Source organism: Sebastes umbrosus, chromosome 24 (genome assembly GCF_015220745.1).
Source record: "Sebastes umbrosus isolate fSebUmb1 chromosome 24, fSebUmb1.pri, whole genome shotgun sequence".
NCBI classification, from domain to species: Eukaryota; Metazoa; Chordata; class Actinopteri; order Perciformes; family Sebastidae; genus Sebastes; species Sebastes umbrosus.
This window is the reverse complement of record NC_051292.1, coordinates 15,980,954-16,004,491: the sequence shown is the minus strand read 5'-3', so window position 1 is coordinate 16,004,491 and position 23,538 is coordinate 15,980,954. Positions and strand designations below refer to the sequence as shown.

Below are 23,538 nucleotides of genomic sequence, written 5' to 3'. Positions count from 1 at the left end.
TCTCAGGCGAGGAAAAAAAGGAAGTAAAGGGGGGGAAAGAGGCCTCAAAAATTCTTGTGTTTTTGGGGGTTTCATTGCTATTCGGAGAGGCTCGTTCATTCAACTATTTGAAAGGTTCTCACACAAATCCTGGCTTTTCTCTTCCTTAAACTGGTATAACTGATCCTGACGTCACTGAATGAGGCTTTTCAGTCCGTAATCTGCACTAAAACTCTGATCAGATTCAGCTGCAGCCTGGTTGATAGTGCAAACAAAACAGCCCAAAACAATAAGCCACATTTTTGTAAAGTTTTGTTCCTTGGCCATACTCCATTTTGAAAGGCTTAAGAAAATGTGTTGGTCGGATAAAGTGGCTCACATGCCCGTGGTCTTAACAGTCATATGAAAAGATTTCTGAGCCTTTTGTTTGTGTTTTTGATGCAGATTTTGTGGAAGTTGTACAAAGGGCTATTGTTCTGTGTCCAGTAGGCTTCTCTGTGCGCGTTATGCTGTTTGTTTTTCCATCTGAGCATCCTTCCATTTCTGCCCTCCTCTCACCCTCCATCCCTTTGTTCCTCCTTACACTTTGATTAGTTTTTCGATGTTGATGTGTTGACCTTGGATGCTACTCCTCGAGGTCGGGGTTTACTTTCTCGTCTCCTGTGGGAGAACACCGTCTTTTATGTGGAAAACAGCACTGCATAACAAAATACATTTCACCTTTGATGCATCAAACATAGGGTGAATACCAAAAGGGATTTTTTCTAAAAAAGTAGGGCCAAAATCACGACACAAATGTGTAAAATAACACGGCTAACATTTAGAGGAGGCACTATTAGTGGAGTTTGCAGAATCTCTACTGCAGGAGCTTTCTTTGAAATGTTAAATAACGTATCTGTGATTAGTATAATAGCTTTGGTCTGTGTTGTATTTTGCCAAATCAGCTTCAGAAAATATGATGTCATGTACAAAATAAACAGGATTGTGTCCATCTTATTAAAAACCATCAACAAGGACTCTAGTAAAAAGTTTAGTGGAGCATTTATAAAGGTTACGCCTGAAATTCCACACTAACACGCTACGTAGTACGCTTGAACAGTATGTGAGATTTTCTAGTATGTCCGAAACCTTAGTATGAAACCAATAGTACGCGAATTGCATACTATTTCCGGTGAAATATTACAGTATGCAACGCTGGACACTACCAAAGAACGTATATCGCCAAGAAGTGAAAGTCAATTGTTCGTTCCATTGCAACATCAGCGCCCAGCAGCAGAGCTACGCCTCCGCCATTTTGGACTGAAAGCAACTACCAGTCAAACGTCCGCCTTAAAAGTAAAACAAATTGATTATTCTATTGTCATATTCTACCGAAATGGCTTGTGTTGAACAATACAATATTATAAATATAATATTTCAGTCCAAAATGGCGGCAGTGGCTGTTGTCAAAAAAACACCGGAGTTTTCTTCACTTGGCTTCAATACTCTTTGACAATACGGCGGCATAAATATCCCACAATGCAATGCGATAGTGACGACAGTGTTCACAACGGACGTTGACGGCCAGCTCTGTAACATCAATAACGCTTCAGTTTAAGAGTGAGTATAAGATTTGACTTTCCTAGGCGTAATATATATTTTAAATGAATTCAGACTTTGATTCTAAGAAATTGTCGTTCCTGGTCACATGAGGATGGTACAGGTTACCGTGGTTACACGTCTCCAACTGGCAAGGAGGCTCTCAGGAAGTGTACATGACAGCTCAGTGCGTCCGAAAAGATACATACTACTGTTTATACACACAAATGTATGTTGAATGATAGTACACCTATTGAGTATGTAGGGCATAGTATGTGATTTTGGATGTCTGAGTACAAAATGACACCAGGAAGTGGTTTCTGGTAGGGGAACTCATTTCTGTTTAATGTGAGTAAGATGAGTAAGCTGACCAAATCCCTGAGGGGTGTCTAAGGCTTATTTGAGAGTGTGAAGTGAGTGAACTTCAGAGTGAAATCGTCTGGTCTGATGGCTTTGCACACAGGTGTTTTGAGATTATCAGGCCGTGAATTACTGTACATGCAGTCCCCAAACTCCCCATACTACCGAGAATAAAGAACGTGCACAGACAGAATGAAGGAAATGTCACTGATGAGGGTGGAGATGTGTCATCAGCAGCTTGCTGGCAATTGTCTGATTGCGACTATCTTGACTTTTCAAGAAATGTCAAGAGCAGACAGGAGGACTGAGCAGCAGCAGCTTCACCGTCTCTCGTCAGATGTAAACAACTGCTGGTCCAACATGGGAGCAGCTTTCCACAACACTATATCACAGTTTGAGTTTTGAACATCGACTCACTCTCTGAGTCTGTTGCCAGGGACGACATCATGCCCTGAAATGGGTTAACATTTCTACTCTCCCATTTCCTCAGTCTCTATTTATTTAGTGGAAGTGGTGCACTTGTAATAGGCTACCAGCTGTTTGGATCTTCTTGCAGATATACAGGCCTCTTCGGGTAACCAAAGAGCATTGTTTGATTACTGTTATTTGTCATCATTGTTAGATCATTTTAGAAAATACACCTTTCCTTCTCTACTGTGATTATAGGTACTTCAGTAGAAGTAGTTTTAATGCTTTTTTAACTGCAAATCATGCAGTTTGTCAACATCTGTTTTATTTAATAAGATCCAGTTTTCACTCTGTTCATCTCAGAGTTTTCATTCACATATCTGGAGGTCAGAGGTCAAGGGAACCCTTTGAAATGGCCATGACACTTTTTCCTCACCAAAATGTGGCGTAAGTTTGTAGCTTTTTTTAGTGTTCTTCCCAACAAGCTAACATGATTGGTACCAATGGATTCCTTAGGTTTTCTAGTTTCATGTGATACCAGTAGCTTTGCTCTTGCTTTATTTCTAGCTTCTATCTTATTTTTTTTTTCTTATTTTCTTATTTTGTTTTATTTCTAGATTCTTATTTTATTATTTTTTATTATTTTGTTTTATTTCTAGCTTCTTATTTTTTTATTTTTCTTATTTTGTTTTATTTCTACCGTATTATATTTTTTCTTATTTTGTTTTATTTCTACCTTATTATATTTTTTCTTATTTTGTTTTATTTCTACCTTATTATATTTGTTCTTGTTTTGTTTTATTTCTAGCTTCTTTATTTTATCATTTTTTATTATTTAGTTTTATTTCTACCTTATTATATTTTTTACTATTTTGTTTTATTTCTACCTTATTATATTTGTTCTTATTTTGTTTTATTTCTAGCTTCTTTATTTTATTATTTTTTATTATTTTGTTTTATTTCCACCTTATTATATTTTTTATTATTTTGTTTTATTTATAGCTTCTTTCCAAACTGAGCCTTCTACAACCTCTGAAAGACAGAACAGCATTTCCGTCATCAAATTAATCTGCCAGTTATTTTCTCGATCGATGTTTTAGTCTTTAGAAAAAGATGTCATGTTACAAATAGTTTTAGAAAATGAGGTTATTTTTTTAGATATCTCTAAATATCTACCGGTATATTAAGGTTGTTGTGAAATTAAATCTGGATATGACAACATTATTATTTTATTATTATTCTGATAGACCTATTCTAATGTTAAGATAAATATAAAAAGGAAATATCTTAGTATTTGAATGAAGCTCAAGCTAACCAGAAGTACCTCTGTCATGTCTGTTGGGAATAAAGTCTGCGTTCCAACGTGGACCACTGTTTGTGAATTATTTGCCTAAAGCCAGATGGCCCCCGGGGGCCCTCGGGGGTCCAGAGGCTACAACGTGGCCGCAGTGATCCAGAACCAGGCTCGGTGTTTTCCCAGCTTAGCCGGCCGGGGGGCTGGAGCAACAATAACAACATGTGCTGGATCACACACTCTGCTCCGCCGGCTCCCTGGGAAACTTGAAAAGGCGACTGCAGTAGAAAAACAATATTAGCTAGCATATTTCCATGACTGGGGCCGTGTGCAGGAAGTCCATATGTGGTCATGCCGCCGCGGGTCATTCTGTGTCAAATATGTCGCCTTCTAAAGAGTTTTCAAAATGGCTTCTGCACGCGGTGGCGTTGCATGCAGACAAATAGCCGTTTGTAGTCACTTGGCCTCCTTTCTTCACTGCTAGCATTCTAACACCTCTGATGCTTGTACTGGACTGAATTATAGATGAAATTTAACTGCTAATCGATGTTGGCTTCTAGTGTTGCCATCTCCTGTTACCTCTACCTGAAACACACACAGGCGTAACTTTCTCTGGCTCTCTGTGATTAGCACACACACACACACACACACACACACACACACACATGCACACACATGTTTCACCTGTTAAGTGATGCTGCCAGCAGTCCTTCAGGGCCAAAGCCACAAACACATGGATGCTAATCATGTTGTGTTTGTTCCAGTGCCTGAATTGGACCAAAAAAAGCTGCCCTAATTCAGCAGTAACATGACCATCACACGTGTCTTGGATGCATTTCTATTTCTACCTATATGTTGGTAATATATCCCACTTTAAATGTATTTTTGTATGCATTTCATACACACATTAGGCAACAGTTTGTACATAAATGCCCTTTTCGGGCACTGATTTGTTCACAGAGTGGATAATATAGATGAAATACATGTAGTTTTATATTGCAATATCAATATGTACCATAATATTGTAAATAGTTTGGAAATTCATTAAGAAGCCATTTATAGAAACAAGACGATGGCTACGTTTCAAATCTCAAAACTTTTTCTTTTTACTTCTTGCGCACTGCAGCTGCCCTTACTGTTGCATGCAGGATTTGGACATACTACTTCCTCATAACATTGGGCCTTTAACTTAACACTTGCTCATATATCCGCTGTGCAGAAAATTGTGGGCAGGAATAGCATGCAAAACGTGACCGGATGTAGTAGGACATCCTGGTATTTTTGGCATACTGCATTTGACATACTATGTAATGGGATATACTAAATCTCTTTCCGGCATGCTAAATTGTATGGTAGTATGGGTACTGGAACGCCATGCTAGCTGCACAGCAGATGTTTTATGGTCCAAAACAACAAGAAATGGTACTTTAAATTGGTGGTTTGTTTGTATCTTGGTATCGACTTTCAGTCTGGAAGAAGGATTTTCATATTCTTGTAAGAAGTATATCAGGTAGGGCTGCATGATTTAGAAAAAATATCTAATTGCGACTATTTTATAGCGATATGATTTGGAATATTCAAGGGAATGATCATCTTTACATTATTATTCTCATTGTGCAGCCCTAATGGATAACATGGAATAAATAAGTTAGGGTGTCTATAAGTGGAGTGTAGGCTCATACAGGTGCTGGTGGCAACTCACCTGATTATACCTATGGCAAGACAGCGGGCAGGATGGATGATGGCACACTGGCTTGGTGAATTATTTTGCGTTGGGTATGAGATGATGGAAGTATTTTGGTTGTTTACTGCTGTGTGATTTACGTTCATATTCAGTGCATGATTTAGCACTCCCATCCCTTTATGCAGAGTTCACTTTCCCTTCACCTCCTCTTCTGTCCCTAATCTCCTTTCTTCCTTCCTTCCTTCACCTTCTCCCTGTCGCTCTGTCTCACGCACAGTCTGGCTTCCAGCCGTCTAGAAGACGCAATCTTCGCTCGGGCCTTTTGTTGCTCTGTCAGCTACAGCGGCCGCTGATAATGAGAGGGGATGTATGTGGAGGAGACAGCCCTGTCGCTCTGTGGCAAAGAGCCACAGCTGATGGCGTGATAGCAGTCAGGATACTTTGTGCAACTTAAACTGTGTGCGTTTCTGTGAGACCCTGGTTTTAATTAAAATCCTTCCTGCCTACGGCGAGAGAATTTGTGTCACAGTCAGACTTAAAATCAACCAAATGTCCCCAAGTGTGATTACCAGTAAATGACTCCAGTGTGGTTTATTGTTCCACTCTGGGGTTTGGCTGCCTGAGCTCCTTTAATTGGCGAGGTTATGTTCAGGAAAGCTGTTGGTGAACGAGTAAAGCGTTGTGTGTTTTTCACACTCAAACGTGGGTGTTAAACAATTTAGTTTTCACCCCGAAGCTTAATCTGTCTCGCCATGCAACAAAAAGCACTTATCTTCCAACTGACCAAAAACGACACAATGCTCGCTCCTCCCTTTGCTTTCATTGTTGATGTACACTGTCAAAGTGTCACTCTTGAGCTCGACTGATCCTTTGAGAACCTTTTTATCACGATATGTGAATGTACCGCAGATTAAGAGATGTTCATATCACCTGTACATGGATCAATAATCACACATATTAAGCTGAATTTTCAGTCTAATTAATAACCAGCTGATGGATTTGGACCAAACCAAAAGGAAAATAGTTCCTAAAAAGCTGCTCTCACAATAGAAAGTTAGAAAAGATTTGCAAATCCTGAAAAACTGGATCCCCATGGAGTTGTTTTTGCAGTGACAGATGGCATCCAAGACTTTCTTTCCCTCATCCGACAGGGCTCTTGATCTCACGCCCTAACTCCGTGTGACAAGTTAAGAGGTGCCTCTATTTTCTTTCCTTGGACTGTCTGTTAAAGTTTGTCTCTGCAATTTAGGCCACAGTTTTCTCACTTCTCAAACTTGGCTGTGTTTACTCTCTTTTATATCTGCTTTCTAAGTGCGCTGACCCACATGGAGTTCTCAAAACGACGCTGCATGACGAAATGACTTCTGGCATTTTGAGTCATCATCAGACACCAGACGTGCTCCCGTTGCATCAGACACCTCTCAGCAGTAGTCAGCATGTTGCTGATGCAGGGTCTCTTTTGTTGCCACACACACAAGTTGTGACTGTAATAGTTTCATCAACTTTTTGCAGCCCAAATGATATGACATCAGACTTACTGGAGTTTTCACGAGAGACTTTTTAAAAAACTTTGCTTTTGAATAACTTTGAGATTTGACATCTTCAGGCCTCTAAAAGTACCCCATTTAAGCCTGTAATACAGCCATGGTCGGTATCAAGCGCTTCGGTACATTATTGCTTTACTCGCACAAATGTATGTGTTAACTGAGGCTCACTTTCTGATAATATCACCCATTCAAAGTAGTTCCTGGGACTAAAAGTCCCAAAACCCAGCTTATGTTGTGTCCCAGTTGCCAGTCTCTATCTCTGCTGAGGGCAGCATTGCTCATCACTAATATACGTTACTAATTAATGTTTTTATTTTCCTTTTTTTCCCCCCTCCTTCGTTGTGTTTCCAGGAAGGACGCGAGCAGTATGAGCTGGCTGCTACCTCGGAGCAGTGCAGCAAGAAGAAAGCGAAGGGGAAGAAGAAAGAGAAGGATATGGATGAACTGAAGAAGGAAGTGGACATGGTGAGTGCCTTCACTCATCAGCCTCAGGAGCTCTTCCTGCTTCCTTTATGACTATCCCATCCTCTCCATCATGTTGGTTTTATGTCTTCTACCTCTCCTCCCTTCATTTGCCTCTTCTTACCGCCTCTCTCTCATGTAAAACCACACACAGGAACTATTATATTATGATATATGATAAATTCAAGGTCTTAAAGTACTGAAATGCCTTGAATAATGGCACAAAATAATAATTGAATGTTATTTTGTATCATGTATGAAGCTATAAAAGTAGATATAATTAGATTTCTGGATCCATTACAGCTTATTATTTACTGTTTGAGTATGACATTCAATTCTAGGTTTCACTGCATGGTGTAATGCTTTAAATTTACATTTTAAAATTGCAGATATATTGTGTTTCCTACTTGTCCTCTCTTTCTCCTTCATTTACTGCTCCTCTTTTCTCAATTTATTGCTCACCTGCCATCTTCCTTCTGCTCTTCCTCTTTCCCTTTTATCCTTCTCTTCCTCCTTTCTTCTTACCCCCCCTGTGTCATTTGTCGTCTTCTCGTCCATTCACTCCTTTCTCCTAAAGCTTTGACCGTTTCTCCGTCATTTAAAAAAATGAAAGGTCAGCACACGATGAGATGTGAATGTCACCGGCTTTTTGGCATATCGGACACACACACATGCATACAGACAAAAACACTGGACTGACGCCACCTTCTTCTCTCCTCGCAGGATGATCACAAGCTGACTCTCGATGAGCTCAACCGCAAATATGGAACAGACCTCAGCAATGTGAGTGAGATCAATGTGTTGTATTATGTGATTGTTTTGAATGTGTTGTACCTGAAATGTAGCTTTTAAAAGTCACACTAAGGTGTTATTCTGACAGCCAGTGTCCTTGTCTCCAAACGCTGGCATTGTAATGTCATTCTGAAGAGAGGATTTCTGTTAAAGTGTCTGCTTTTATCATGGAGATGAGATAAATATCAAATATCTCTTGAGTCTGTCTGTTGATATTCAGTGACTGAATGATTAATGCGGCTCAGATGAATTAAAAAGAGGACTTTAAAGATGGAGGAGATCTCCTCTCACATCATGAAGGAAATGTCACAGAGGATGTGATCAGCCACTACAGACTCAGCTCTCCAGGATGTCTTCAACAAAGAAGAAAGAGGAGGGAGGGGGGGGTTGCAGGGAACAGGAGCTGGATGATCTGATCTCAATATTTAGCTGTAGAGGTGCTGGCAGGTGGATTTTGTTACCTTTGGAGAGGGTCTGTCTTTGCATAAAGTAGAAAAATCTCAACTTAATGCAAATGAGCCCATCCAACGCGACGCGGCCGGCTCACAAAACTCGGACCAAGCTGTTAAACGAGGCGATCTAGTCCTAAAGTGACACAAGATTCAGCAGTGGCATCGCCTATTTCTTGCCTAAAATGTTTTCAGAAGTGGATTTTGATTGATTGTTTAGAGAAATAACCGAAAGTTTACGAGCAAGATGCGAAACGGCGAGCAGGAAAACCAGGGACCAATCGGGTTCGGTGTGCAACGGATCACAAAAGTCACGGATCGGATCGGCAGAAAAAAAGGGAGCAAATCTAACTTTTAGAGATGTACCGATCACGTTTTTTTGCCGCAGATACCGATTGCGATCATACATGAGCCCTATCGGCCAATACAGACAGTTTTTGTTGTTGTTTTTAAATTGACATGTTATCATTTTAATTTGTTGTAGTCATCTACAAGGGTTATTTGCTTAAAAAACACACTTCAAATGAGGAAATAAAAAATCCTGGCATTAGTAGTTCTAATGATATATTATAAGCTGCTTAGAGCTAGTGTTAGGAAGTTAAAAGGGTCATAATTCTCTCTTTATTATCTATTTTATATTGTTATGAAAACATCTCCTTCAAACAACTGGATTTATTCAAGTTTCTCGCCAAAAACTATATTTACACAAATCATAATAACGTTATAATTTACCTTCGCACCATAATGTAACTCGAATATAACCGCCATCGAGTTCTCCTCCTGTCGATTTGTTGTTCACAATGCAGCATTACCAGGGATCGGCGACTAGAAAGCATTAATGCCGATCTCCCGATCACATATTTTGACTGAATATCAGTAAAACAGTAACACTTTATTTCACACTGTGATGGTTGATCAGGTGCTTGATCAGGTGCATTCCACTATAGGGTATGTCACCGCTTGAGCGGCCAGTTGAGTGGCGCAACACATCCCTTAAGGTCCTCGCCAGACCTGGTGGACATGTAGCGTCACGGCCCATTTAATGCCAAGCGATTGCACGATGTTTAACGTCTTTGTACTGCCTCGTGATTGGGTCGTACGGCTCTGGATCACCGCTTACGTGATTGGCCACCTCAGTGTGACATCACGTCGGCTTTCTCCAGAAGTTGATTCAACTTTTCGCTACGAGCCGCTGCGTCGCCATATTTCAAATGAATGTGAAATTTGGCGTTGTCGCCACGACGCCTGAATTGGTGTGAATGCAAACATGCCTTCAAGCCACCGCATTCACTCACACACTCCAACTCGCCCTCTCTCCTCATTCAAATGTGCCCCTGATGATGCAGGAAAGATCAAGGAGAATAGTTAATGAGTGCCTCTAAACTGGGGTGTCCGCGCTCAGCGTGCATGCATGCGTGTGCAGCGGTTGTGAATAATTTATAAGCCGCAGAAGCCCCTGTGCCCTGATTTCATATGATCCTATTTGCTTCTCCTCTAATGTCCTCTTTTATCTCCACTTCTCTCCTTCCTTCTGTTTTCCTCCTCCTACCTGCTCATGAAGGAGACGGCCCTGTTTTTTTCTTCTGTTGATGCTGTGTTGCTAGGCAACTAGTAGCACCTACATCCCCCCCTGGATTTAAATATGTGTCAGTGAGTTTGTGTGTACACGTGTGGTTGGCTGGCAAACAACAAGGATGTATTTACAATGAGACATGGTTGTTTATCTGACTTCTCTCAGCTACTGTAACTGTGTATCTTCCTCTCACATCAGGGTTTGACTGGTGCGAAGGCTGCTGAGATTCTGATTCGTGATGGGCCCAACGCCCTCACTCCTCCTCCCACCACCCCGGAGTGGGTCAAATTCTGCAAGCAGGTAACACGTGCAGCCTCGCTCTCCTAATATACAGCTTTCCACAAACTGAGAAAACTCACATTTTCAAGCTTAAGAGGTCACTCCTGTTCTGTTTTCCCCTCAGATGTTTGGCGGTTTCTCCATGCTTCTGTGGACCGGTGCCCTCCTCTGTTTCCTGGCATATGGTATCCAGGCTGTAATGGAGGATGAGCCTGCTAATGACAATGTAAGAACAGGTCCTTGTAGGCTATGTAGTGCATTGATGTGACGGTATAGAGCATGGTTTAATCACAGCTTAGCATTAATGAGCCATCCTTTGACTATTTTATATGTTTTTATTAGGGCAAAGTATGTCTTATGATCTGCTGGTGGTATGAAATTGACAATAAGTAGGTATTATAATCGAATAACTTTACAGTTTACTAGGTATGGGAGGCCCCACGATACGATATTATCACGATTTGATCTTACTGCAATTTTAAACGTTTTGCGATAAGATATATTACCATTTATCTTTTTTTCAACTGCATATTATGCAGTTTCACAACATCGGTTTTATCCGATAAGATATAGTTTTCACTCTGTTCATCTCAGTGTTCATTCACATATCTTGAGGTCAGAGGTCAAGAGATCCCTTTGAAAATGGCCATGCCAGTTTTTCCTCGCCAAAATTTAGCGTACGTTTGGAGCGTTATCTAGCCTCCGTTGTGACAAGCTAACATGACATGGTTGGTACCGATGGATTCGTTAGGTTGTCTAGTTCCACGTGATACCAGGATCTTCACTCTAGCTCTAAGACTGATTCCGCTACAACCTCTGAACGACAGAATAGCGTCGGATTGTTAAGAGTTTAATCATTTATTGAATAAAAGATCGATACTTTACGTCCGTGTATCGATACAATATTGCCACGCAAAACACCGCGATACTATGCTGCATCGATTCACCCCTACAGTTTACCAGCACCAGTGTAATAAAAACAACTATTTCTTCATTATTGTGAGGTGATTGTGGTTCAGGGTAAGACAGTTTTACAGAAAGGGAACCGCAGATAATGTTAGAAGCTGGCTCCTAATTGAAACGTTGGGTTAAACTGTTGCGATACACAAACAAAGAAATTGTCTATATTGTTCCCCAAAATGAGACGTAAATCTGTTTTTCTATGTTCACAGTTGTACCTGGGTGTCGTGCTCTCTGCTGTCGTCATCATCACTGGTTGCTTCTCCTACTACCAAGAGGCCAAGAGCTCTAAGATCATGGACTCCTTCAAGAACCTGGTCCCACAGGTGCCCCTCTCACAGTTTAAACCTTTATTCATTTCATCTAGTTTTGATCTTCTGCTTCGACGTGTTTTTTGTACCAAGCTCACAACAAATGAAGTGAAACCTCTTCTTTGAAAAAGCCTCGGTGTTGTCACCATGTCAGCTCTTAATTCAGTATGTTAATTCAAGGTCTTATCCTCTTTGCGCTACAAAAACAACAGAGTCCTCTTGACATCTGAATCTCATTAGCCCTGTTAAATCATTTGGAGGTTAATCATTTTCACTATTATGAAAAAAAAAACCTCATGCAGGAGGTGGGAAGTAGACGCAGCTAAAAACGGCCAGTCTCACTTTCTCCTTTGTCTTACATAAGTGTCCGTCTCCGTCATGTCTCGTCTCGTAGCAAGCCCTGGTTCTCCGCGACGGCGAGAAGAAGTGTATCAACGCCGAGGAGGTGGTGGTCGGCGATTTGGTGGAGGTGAAAGGTGGAGACAGGATCCCCGCTGATCTGAGAATCATCTCCGCTCATGGCTGCAAGGTGGGTGAAGTCATTTTCCTCTGTCGACCACCCTTTTGTTCATATCACTGACATTTAACTATCAGACGGTGCCTTGTGACTGTGAAGTAGAGCCTGCCCTCTTAAACTTGTCATTCGCAGTCACTATTTTGATAAAAAGCCTTTTCATCTTATTATGGGGACAAAAACAAGCCTGTGACCCATTTTGGGTCCTGAACTGAACCCAACACCCAAGAGCAACACTTGACCCAGTTATTCCCCATGCCTTTCCATCAGCGTCTGCATCATTCATTGTTGTATCGCGTCTGCAGCATCTAGCTGTTGCTCCACTACCGAATCTACCATCAAAGGCTGACAAAAGGGCTTAACATGTGGAGTAAAAACAGTTTGTTTTCCTCCCTGAGAGAGGAACTTTGTGTCTCTCTTTCCTGTAGCCACGTTGTTTTTCTTTGTTCCGTCAATCACAATCTGTGTTTCAATCCTCAGGTGGACAACTCGTCTCTGACCGGCGAATCAGAGCCCCAGACCCGTACTCCTGACTTCTCCAACGAGAACCCTCTGGAGACCAGGAACATCGCTTTCTTCTCCACCAACTGTGTTGAAGGTACGACCACAGGATGCACCAAAGGCGTTCACAGACACATTTTATCTGTAGTGAATCAGTGAAAATATATATCTAACCGTCGTTTCTACAGGAACCGCCCGTGGTATTGTGATCAGCACCGGAGACCGCACCGTCATGGGTCGCATCGCCACGCTAGCCTCCGGACTGGAAGTCGGACGCACCCCCATCTCCATCGAGATCGAGCACTTCATCCACATCATCACCGGCGTGGCCGTCTTCCTGGGCGTCTCCTTCTTCGTCCTCTCCCTCGCCCTCGGGTACAGCTGGCTGGAGGCCGTCATCTTCCTCATCGGTATCATCGTCGCCAACGTGCCAGAAGGTCTCCTGGCTACCGTCACCGTGAGTCCTGGTGTTTGTTGTGTATTAAAGGTCGAACTATGGATCACCATCCTACCGGAACCGAAATGAATGCGGACCGTCCCAAATTTAAAATCTTTGTTTTTCTACATTATCATTAGTTAATCATTCAAAGTGATCGGTTTTTTTTAACAAAGTTTATTTCTGAATTTTGTCAATGCAACTCTGACAATCCACTGTACGAACATGTTTGGACTGATGGATATCCCATCCGCCCCCCACCCATGACAAGACTCACAGGATACACAACTAAAACCACGCAAGGAAAAGAAGTGTACAAAAAAATAAATAAATAAATACACACAAATATAAAAACAAAATTAAATAATCATAGTTAAAAGAAAGAAAATAAATAAACACATGAATAAATAATGATAAATGGTTAGGGGTGTAGGACCGTACACCATATTATCTAAGCTGCCAAAAACTGACCCAAGCACTCCCGTCTCTAGGTGTGTCTGACCCTGACCGCTAAGCGCATGGCGAAGAAGAACTGCCTGGTGAAGAACCTGGAAGCCGTGGAGACCCTGGGCTCCACCTCCACCATCTGCTCCGACAAGACCGGCACCCTGACCCAGAACAGGATGACCGTGGCCCACATGTGGTTCGACAACCAGATCCACGAAGCCGACACCACCGAGAACCAGAGCGGGACCTCCTTCGACAGGAGCTCCGCCACCTGGGGCGCCCTGGCCAGGATCGCCGGGCTCTGCAACCGCGCCGTCTTCTTGGCGGAGCAGTCCAACCTCCCCATCCTGAAGGTAGGTTTCTCTTTCTTTTTACATAAATAAATATTTCCAAATATTAAGTCTTCTCTCGCAGGTTTTTTTCTCATGACTTGTGTAACGTCATTAGAGGAATAATTAGCTATTTGAACTAAAAGCAGAAGTCTGTATTATCTCTCATCCTTTGTTCAACAACAACAGAGCGTTATTCTGTTGTTCTAGGTCTTTAGTTTGTGTGCTCATTATGTGGGCAGGATTTAGAAATCCTGTACTGCTGACTCATTTTCCAATTCGACTGTGCCTTTTTTTAGACAGTTTGAAAATTACAGTTAAACCAAATAAGTGCTCCTCTTCTCTACTGTTCTTTTTCTCCTGATATTGCTTTGCTTCATTTCTAGTAATGCCAACACCTGTTCAAGTGTGAGAAATGAGCAACTGAAATGATGAAAAATACATTTTAGTTTACATTTTTTGACTTTAAAGTAGGGCTGTCAAAGTTAACGCAATAATAAGGCGTTTTGATATTTGATTTAACAGCTGCAGTTTGCCATGTTATGATTGGAGCATATTGTTTTATGCTAAATGCAGTACCTGTGAGGGTTTTTGGACAATATCTGTCATTGTTTTGTGTCGTTAATTGATTTACAATAATAAATATATACATACATCTGCATAAAGCAGCATATTTGCCCACTCCCATGTTGATAAGAGAATTAAATACTTGACAAATGTCCCTTTAAGGTACATTCTGAACAGATAAAACATGTGTGATTAATTTGCGATGAATCACGATTAAATATCTTAATCGACTCACAACCCTATTTTAAATCCATGGCCATAGACAATACTAATTTCTGATAAAGTCTTATTATATCAGGACACCTGATGTTTGCATCACTGCAGTAACAGAACATGTGTGTCATACTACGTTAGCAAATAAAACTGAATATTGGACCATTTGTCCTCTTTGGTGTCCATATGGCCTTAAGAGTGTGTTTCCCTGTACTCATTTTGGATCTTAATATCAGACATTATCCACTTTATAGAGCTGTTTTCCTCTCACACCAACAGGCTTGTTTTCCAGTTTCTATCACTCTCCCTGGAGTTAACACAACACATAATTATTCCTAACCCCACCCCACCCTAAAACACACACCGTCAAACACACCCAGATGTACGTATGTCTCTTGGCTCCCAGACTTTCCTTGGAGCCCGCTCTCTGGTTTCCACCCCGTGGTAATACAGTGTGTGTGTGTGTGTGTGTGTGTGTGTGTGTGTGTGTGTGTGTGTGTGTGTGTGTGTGTGTGTGTGTGTGTGTGTGTGTGTGTGTGTGTGTGTGTGTGTGTGTGTGTGTGTGTGTGTGTGTGTGTGTGTGTGTGTGTGTGTGTGTGTGTGTGTGTGTGTGTGTGTGTGTATCTGTGTGTGTTAATCACCTGTAACTGTCTGGCTGGCATCACGGCTCTAATTACCATTCATTCTCTCTCACTGCTCATTATTCTTGGCTGGAGCGCAGCAAAGCGTGGGCCAGCCCTGTAAACGTGAAACGTCTGTCCCTGATTTACTGACTGAGTGAGATAGTAATGAAGTTACAGCATCGGTCGGTCCAGTGTTGGAGTTTCCCCATTGGCTGTTGCTTTTTAAAGGAATACTTCAGCCCCATAATGATCACTTAATACACAACCGGAAGTGCTAAAAACTCATTTCCAGGTTTTAGGATTCATTCCCGTAGCACCCAATTCCTCACCCTGTGTTATCTTAAATTCCTGAAGAAATCTTAGTTCTTCTCTCATCTTGAACAGAGCACATCTTGATGAATGGAAGTTAATATAGGCCGTGTTTAACAACAGCAAAACTATATAATAGGATAGGACAATAACACTTAAAATGACTTGGCCGCAAACAGTCCGCACTTGCGGCATTGAGTAATTAAAGTCTATTGAGGATGTTTGTTATTCAGACTCAAAGTCTATACATATAAAGACCAATATAAAAAAAACTGAAACATTGGCTTCTGTGACCTCTGACCTTTGTGCCTCTCCACCTTCCTCCACCAGAGAGATGTGGCCGGTGACGCCTCCGAGTCGGCCTTGCTGAAATGCATCGAGTTGTGCTGCGGGTCAGTCGCGGAAATGAGAGATAAGAGCCTCAAAATCTCTGAGATCCCGTTCAACTCTACTAACAAATACCAGGTACAGAACCGGGAGCTTAATGAACCGCTCGTCTATAGACACCAACTGTTTGTCATTTTAAGAAATATTCATTTCCACTACATTTATTTTTTTGGATTGTTTGTAAATGTCATGGTCTTACTGAAATATTAAATGTCATGTTGACATTAAATTCACAATGTAGAAATGATCTTATAAGAAACTTAGAATACATCTTTGTGACCTTTAGTAACATTCTGATTATTTGCTAATTGTTAAAATGATTGTTCATTCCCTAATAAGTATTTTGAAAAAGGTTAAAGGTCAAGAAAGTCATGAAGTTTGTGTCTTACTTGAGTTTTTGGTCATCTCTTTTTCGGTTTATCATCATTTATGTACTTCTTTCACCTGATTGCTCAAACTGACCTGTTTTTTTATTTATGTGCTCGTAGCTTTCCATTCACAAAAATGGCACACCTGACTTAGGAAGCCAGCACCTGCTGGTGATGAAAGGCGCCCCAGAGAGGATTCTGGACCGCTGCTCCACCATCATGATACAGGGCAAAGAGCAGCCGCTGGACGACGAGCTGAAGGACGCTTTCCAGAACGCCTACCTGGAACTGGGAGGACTGGGAGAGAGAGTACTGGGTAAGCAGAAACTTAAAGGACCACTCTTAAAATCACTTCACTGGGTATTTGTTTCTCATCCTAATCTGCTGCTCGTCCTGTGCCCCTTCCAGGTTTCTGCCATTTCGACCTGCCTGACGACCAGTTCCCAGAAGGCTTTGCTTTCGACTGTGAGGAGGTGAACTTCCCCACTGAGAACCTGTGCTTCATCGGCCTCATGTCCATGATCGACCCTCCTCGCGCTGCTGTGCCCGACGCTGTCGGCAAATGCAGGAGCGCCGGAATCAAGGTAAAGCTCATGTTAAAACATGAGAAATGAGTTATTTAGTTAAAGGGACAGTGTGTAGGATTTCACAGCATCTAGTGGTGTGTATTCCATTTCTTCTAATAGATCCTGAAATGCTACACACGGTTCCTTAACATGAAGCTATTTCAGTCCTGTTAAAATATGAATACACAACATGTGCAGTTGTAAGCCCTCCAAGTGGCCTTATTAATAATAGATCTCTACTTCATAATGCCAAGTGACAATATAATGGAGGCTTGATCAAAGTGTTCCCCCTCATCCTAGGTCATCATGGTAACAGGTGATCATCCAATCACAGCTAAGGCCATTGCTAAAGGTGTGGGCATCATCTCCGAAGGCAACGAGACCGTCGAGGACATCGCCGCGCGTCTGAACATCCCGATCAACGAAGTCAACCCAAGGTACTGACTATACGGAGTCCAGTTATCATGGAAACACAAATGGAGCACCCCAGGGTCATGTTCTGGGCCCCAATTTGGAAAATGTTTCTAATCATTTTGGTGTTGTGCAGCTACGTTTAAGTAACCTGCTGTCTTTGTGTTCCCTCCAGAGATGCCAAGGCCTGTGTAGTCCACGGTGGAGACCTGAAAGATCTGTCCATAGAGCAGCTCGACGACATCCTGAAGTACCACACAGAGATCGTGTTCGCCAGAACCTCCCCGCAGCAGAAACTGATCATCGTGGAGGGCTGCCAGAGACAGGTAGAAACCAAACAAACGAGGAGGTATTACACGCTCTCATGAGCCTCTGCAGGCTTTGCCAAACTGTAAAAACACCAGCACAAACACAGCATGTGCCTACGCCTTATTATGGAGATTCAGGAGTGAATATTTGATATCCCTATTCCCCCTCAATGCTTATTTATGATTATTGCTTTAATCTGACGACTAAGTCGGCTGAATAATCAGGCATAACATCTGTCAAGCTGTGACCCGGCATGAATATTCATGAGTGTATCAGCAGGCAGTGCGAACTCTGTTTAGTGTTGTGTGGAATTGGACTTTGGATTTATTTATATATATATATATATGTTTTAGTTAATTATCACCTGATCAAGGGCAACCACAACTCTCTTTATATCTAAGACTACGTGATATATTTCTGCAGAAATAGTTTAAAATAAACACATTTAATACAATAATTGCAGAACTAATTAACATAATGTATTCCAGTGCATCGCACATGTTTCCTGGAGGAGGAGGGGGATCAATAATGACTTGTTATTTGCCACTTAGTCTTGTCCAAGCTATTTGCAGTGTGGCATTATTGAGGTTATATTTCAAATGTGTCTCTGTGCTTAAAGGAGCACCATCTGCGTTCTTTTCCTGAGTTTTTTTCAAATGGAAACGCCCACTCAGCCGTTAGCAAAAGGCAGTGATGTAGGTTACCAAAGTGAGCTAATCAATAAGGTTATGAATAATGTGAACGCTAGCACTAGCTGAGTCAACGTTAGCTGTGCTACGTTTGGAAATAACTAAAAGAGTTAGTTGTACGAATCTTCCTCTGTTCTGTGAGGTAAAATTACTGTTTTTGTGAATGGAGTCTGGTGGCTTTGAAGAGAGCGGCTTCCATTCCCAGTCGAAAAGGGCTGCAGTAGATTAACGTATTTTAGCCATCAGTTTAAGTGTACGCTATATTTAGAATATTTCCACCGCTTTACCTCGCCGTCTGACAGCACTTTCCGACGGGGGACTGAAGCCGTTATCTATGCTCTCTTCAAAGCCACCAGACTCCATTGAAAAAACAGTCATTTTACCTCGTAGAACACGGGAGTCTTCCGACATTCATCCAAGTTACTATAGGTAATACAACGATGATAGATAATGATACATGTGTATATACTGTATATATATGTGTATGCAACGTCATCGTGCAGAAACCTTCGTTCGGTCATGTGGGAAAACATTTTTAGAAGGGTTTGGGAAAATAGTATTTTGACATTAAAACATTATTACTTCAACCAAAATTTTAATGTTTGAATTTGAATAGATGAGGCAAAACACTGGGAAGATATAGAATGATATAAAAACCTAAATAATAATAATAATAATAATGAACCCGTCCTTTAAAACCGTCATTTCTTCTTTCAAGGAAATCCCCTCTCTGTAATCAGTACGCAGCACATCCACTGAGCTCTGTTTCTTGACTGATTCCACCTCTCCTCTGTCTCTTATTCACTCTTATCCCATGTTGTCTGGTCTGTCAGATGAAGCAGAATTGCCCTGAAACCTTTATTTGAAAAACAGCAGCTTTTCTTTCACACAACAGGGAATTATTCTGTGGGAAATGTCACCCAACCGCAAGAATGGTGACACCTGTTACTGACAAGATCTGAGAACGCGTGACATTGTTTTTCTTCCTCTGTATCTCTGTTAAGAAATAGAGTTCTTCTTAACTTTCCCTTCTCTTTCGGAGTATAATTTCCCTCAACGCTTCTTTCTGTGTCTCTGCAGGGAGCCATTGTAGCGGTGACAGGCGACGGTGTGAACGACTCTCCTGCTCTGAAGAAGGCTGACATCGGCGTCGCTATGGGTATCTCTGGATCTGACGTCTCTAAGCAGGCCGCTGACATGATCCTGCTGGACGACAACTTTGCCTCCATCGTTACCGGAGTGGAAGAAGGTTACAGACCTTAAATTTAGCAAAGAAATGACAATATAAATGTTTAGCTGGGGGGTTAAAATGACAAAGACTGTCATGTTCTCATCAGGCCGTCTGATCTTTGACAACTTGAAGAAGTCCATCGCTTACACTCTGACCAGTAACATCCCTGAGATCACCCCCTTCCTCCTCTTCATCATCGCCAACATCCCTCTGCCCCTGGGAACCGTCACCATCCTCTGTATCGACCTGGGAACCGACATGGTAAAGATGCACCAATGTGCTGTCAAGTTCACAATATTTTCATACTCTGGAATATGAGTGTGCATGTAAACGTCGTGTGTGTGAGCGTGCTGATTGATTGCGTCCCGTCTCCCAGGTCCCCGCCATCTCCCTGGCTTATGAAGCAGCCGAGAGCGACATCATGAAGAGACAGCCCAGGAACCCCAAAACAGACAAACTGGTGAACGAGAGGCTCATCAGCATAGCCTACGGACAGATCGGTAAGAGACACACACTTTGATCGAACGTAGCAGAACCGGGAGTTTGGCTCCTCGGCTCGGTGTCTGTGTGGTCCGAGATAAGCAGAAGAGTGGCATGCACCAGGAATAGGCTCATACTGATAGAGACCTAGTGTGTGTGTGTGTGTGTGTGTGTGTGTGTGTGTGTGTGTGTGTGTGTGTGTGTGTGTGTGTGTGAGTGAGTGAGTGATGACAGAGCAGTGCCTCTGGCTTTTGATTTTTCCCCTCTTCGGTAACGAAGCCAGGAATAGCCTTGACCCTCCTGAACTTCCTGTTCCTACTACCTTATAAGACCAATCTGCTTGTTTTCTGCACTCATTTTGCTCAAAGTTGCGATGAGAATATTTTTTTGTTGAGACGTTGCTGTTGTCTTTTTCTCTTGACGGAGTATTAGGGCCACATTGAGGAGAAAAAACAATCTGAGATTTACAGAATAAAGTCATTATATTACTAGAATAAAAGTTGTAATATTACGAGAATAAAGTCATCTCCTCCTCTAAAGAGTCAGTTTCCCTATCAGGTCCGTGTGGATCTTTCTTTGGCATAAATGCAGTTTGATGCACAATCTTTTCATGACAATGTGCTGCTGATGAGCCAAAAGATGAAGGATTTAGTTATTAGTGAACCCTAAACTAAAGTAGAACTGATGCTCCACGTACAATTACTAGTCTATAACATTATGACTTTATTCTTATAATATTATGACTTTATTCTCATAATATTACAACTTTTTTTTCTCGTAAACCTATGAATTGTTTCTCGTAATATTATGACTTTATTCTCGAAATCTCTGATTTCTTTTTTCCCTCATTGTGGCCCTAATACTCTGTCGTATATTGCCACCTATTAACTGTCTTAATAAGATCACTTGCTATAAAAAAAGGAACATTTTGACCAGCCCATACTTTTGAATTCAAATCTTTTTTAGGGTTTGAATTAGATTTAGATACAGCTCGGCTAATTCTCCTATCATGTGTCTTTGCATCTTGCCAAACATTTAAAATGATCTAATTGGCTTCATGGTTTATTCATCTCGTAACAATTTCATTCATTTTGATTAATCCTCTAATTCCTCAGAAGACAATGATGAATTTATTTACTCAGTTATTCATCAGATTACACACAGTTTAGTCTTCAAAAATCCCCCCAAAAGACCGACTAATCAAATTTCCTGACTCGTTCACTTTCTCATTCATCTGATTTCTCCCAAAAGACCAGTCGGCCAATTAGTTTCCTTAATCATTTATTGATTCCTGGTTTCAAATTCTAAATGGTCTAATTGACTGCATCAGTCTGAATAGTCTCCGTCATTAATCAAATCATATCAGATTGATTGTGTATAACCGGATGCCGTCTTCCTCCCTGCAGGTATGATCCAGGCGCTGGCAGGTTTCTTCACCTACTTTGTGATCCTGGCTGAAAACGGCTTCCTGCCCGCCACCCTGCTGGGCATCAGAGTGAACTGGGACAATAAATATGTTAATGATCTGGAGGACAGCTATGGACAGCAGTGGGTCAGTAACATTTATTGCACAGAAGTAGAATGTCATAGTTTGGCCATCAGCGTCTGGTTTAACCCTTTAAAAACAGACGTCCCGTGGCAGAGAAGTCGTCGTCTACATGATCCTGTTTAAATCGATCTCAAATAAAAACCATAACATATAAAGCATTCAGTCATTTTGAAGCAGAAAACTAAGACTTCTGTCTTTCGCGTCATCCTGTTTTATGCTTGTGGGGATGTCATTACATTGCGTTACATGCGGAACATAACAAAACTATGAAAACACCTTTGCACTGTTCATGCATCTACGTTTAGGTCAAAGGGTCAAACTGTTTCTGATGTGTTCCCTGACAGACTTACGAGCAGAGGAAGATCGTGGAGTTCACCTGCCACACGGCCTTCTTCGTCAGCATCGTCATCGTCCAGTGGGCCGATCTGATCATCTGTAAGACCAGGAGGAACTCTGTCTTCCAACAGGGCATGAAGTGAGTCCTCCTCCAACTCTGAGCTGTGAGATGTTTCATCAGAAACGTCTCTGTCATGCCTCCTTTTCCATATTGTATCAGCTGTGCTTCTCTAGGAAAGAACTCTAGATGACCTCAGTGTTTATTTTGGGCTCTAAACCATATGAAGTGTGTTTTAAAAATCTGGTTCAGAGTCAATAGTTTGAAATCCTGGCACCAAGATGATGACAATCTGATCTATTTTCAGTCACTCAAATGAGTTTGTTTGGTCTTAATTGTTCCCCTGTGTGTGTTTCAGGAACAAGATCCTGATCTTTGGGCTGTTTGAGGAGACCGCCCTGGCCGCCTTCCTCTCCTACTGCCCGGGCATGGACGTCGCCCTCCGAATGTACCCTCTCAAGTACGTAAAGCTCACAAACTCCCGATCCGCCAGTAAGCCGTGCAACACATCCAGTTGACTCTGTAATCGCTCCACCTACCACATGTAGCTCCTCCAGGCCTCGGGGCTCTGGATCAGTTTCTCATCTCGTTTTGTTGTATGCGTGTTTCCAGGCCCAACTGGTGGTTCTGCGCTTTCCCCTACTCCCTGCTCATCTTTATCTATGATGAAATCCGTAAGCTGATCCTCAGACGCAGCCCAGGAGGTGAGTCCACAACCCATTTTATTATCTTCTCTTGTGTTTTCCTACTTCTCTCTCCCTCTGCTGTTGTTTTTCCTCTCCGCCTCCCTCTGCTTTGTGAATAATTCTTATGCTCAGGTCCTCTCTTTTTAAATAAAGTATAAAGATCAAATCTACCCGAGAAGTTGCCTCTAAATCCTGTGTTTCCTCTCCCCGTGTGTCCAGGTTGGGTGGAACGGGAGACCTACTATTAAAGACCCGTCAGTCCCGTCAGCTCGCATCTTCTCCTCCACCTCCCGTCTTTGCATGAATTATTGTCTTGCTGCTCGGAATAAAATTTTAACCTCTGTGAAAAAAAACTTGGAACGTGTTTTTATATTAGGGAATGCTTGATACTACTATTAGACAAATACTGAGATGGAACGTGCTGATGATGCTGTTGATGTTGATAATGCTAATAATGACATGAACACTGAACATTGACATGACTATGCGTGCCTTGTTTCTGAAACAGGACCAATTTTATACATGTTTTTAACAGTTATAAACGTTCAATAAAAATGCGCTCGAGTCAGGTCCCACAAATGTTTCCTGTGCTCATTTATTCTGTGTCTTTTTACTGTAACTGAAGATCACATTTTTTGTGCAAAATCATGGTTGTGTTGAGGTTGGGACATAAATCCTGAAGTATGTTTTTCCCACTTTTCTTCTCAGCATTTCAGATAACGCTAATTAGAGTAAAATATAGGAATCCATGCTTAGTCATAATTAAACAATCAAACACAGATAAAGATGATTATGGACCCACACCCTCATTTTCATTTATTGTTTTATCAAGGAATACATTGGTAACTCCAAA

General features: G+C 41.7%; 1 protein-coding gene across 2 annotated transcripts in view; it reads left to right on the top strand.

Annotated features, from left to right (window-relative positions):
* The window catches only part of LOC119483334 (sodium/potassium-transporting ATPase subunit alpha-1), a 55,873-nt gene extending 32,609 nt beyond the window's left edge, over nucleotides 1–23,264 (top strand). Inside the window, exons 2-23 of one of the 2 annotated variants that reach the window (XM_037761347.1) lie at nucleotides 7,202–7,315; nucleotides 8,036–8,095; nucleotides 10,325–10,426; nucleotides 10,530–10,631; nucleotides 11,578–11,691; nucleotides 12,071–12,205; nucleotides 12,671–12,788; nucleotides 12,880–13,148; nucleotides 13,619–13,927; nucleotides 15,946–16,080; nucleotides 16,491–16,686; nucleotides 16,779–16,954; nucleotides 17,237–17,373; nucleotides 17,523–17,673; nucleotides 19,426–19,594; nucleotides 19,683–19,837; nucleotides 19,953–20,076; nucleotides 21,463–21,608; nucleotides 21,950–22,080; nucleotides 22,358–22,459; nucleotides 22,612–22,703; nucleotides 22,905–23,264. In XM_037761347.1, coding sequence (XP_037617275.1) covers nucleotides 7,202–7,315; nucleotides 8,036–8,095; nucleotides 10,325–10,426; nucleotides 10,530–10,631; nucleotides 11,578–11,691; nucleotides 12,071–12,205; nucleotides 12,671–12,788; nucleotides 12,880–13,148; nucleotides 13,619–13,927; nucleotides 15,946–16,080; nucleotides 16,491–16,686; nucleotides 16,779–16,954; nucleotides 17,237–17,373; nucleotides 17,523–17,673; nucleotides 19,426–19,594; nucleotides 19,683–19,837; nucleotides 19,953–20,076; nucleotides 21,463–21,608; nucleotides 21,950–22,080; nucleotides 22,358–22,459; nucleotides 22,612–22,703; nucleotides 22,905–22,933 — 3,066 coding nt within the window. In that variant the 3' untranslated portion in view covers nucleotides 22,934–23,264. The remainder of the gene's footprint in view (nucleotides 1–7,201; nucleotides 7,316–8,035; nucleotides 8,096–10,324; nucleotides 10,427–10,529; nucleotides 10,632–11,577; nucleotides 11,692–12,070; nucleotides 12,206–12,670; nucleotides 12,789–12,879; nucleotides 13,149–13,618; nucleotides 13,928–15,945; nucleotides 16,081–16,490; nucleotides 16,687–16,778; nucleotides 16,955–17,236; nucleotides 17,374–17,522; nucleotides 17,674–19,425; nucleotides 19,595–19,682; nucleotides 19,838–19,952; nucleotides 20,077–21,462; nucleotides 21,609–21,949; nucleotides 22,081–22,357; nucleotides 22,460–22,611; nucleotides 22,704–22,904) is intronic. The other variant, XM_037761348.1, reaches the window with a different exon arrangement.
* Nucleotides 23,265–23,538: the final 274 nt, after the last annotated feature.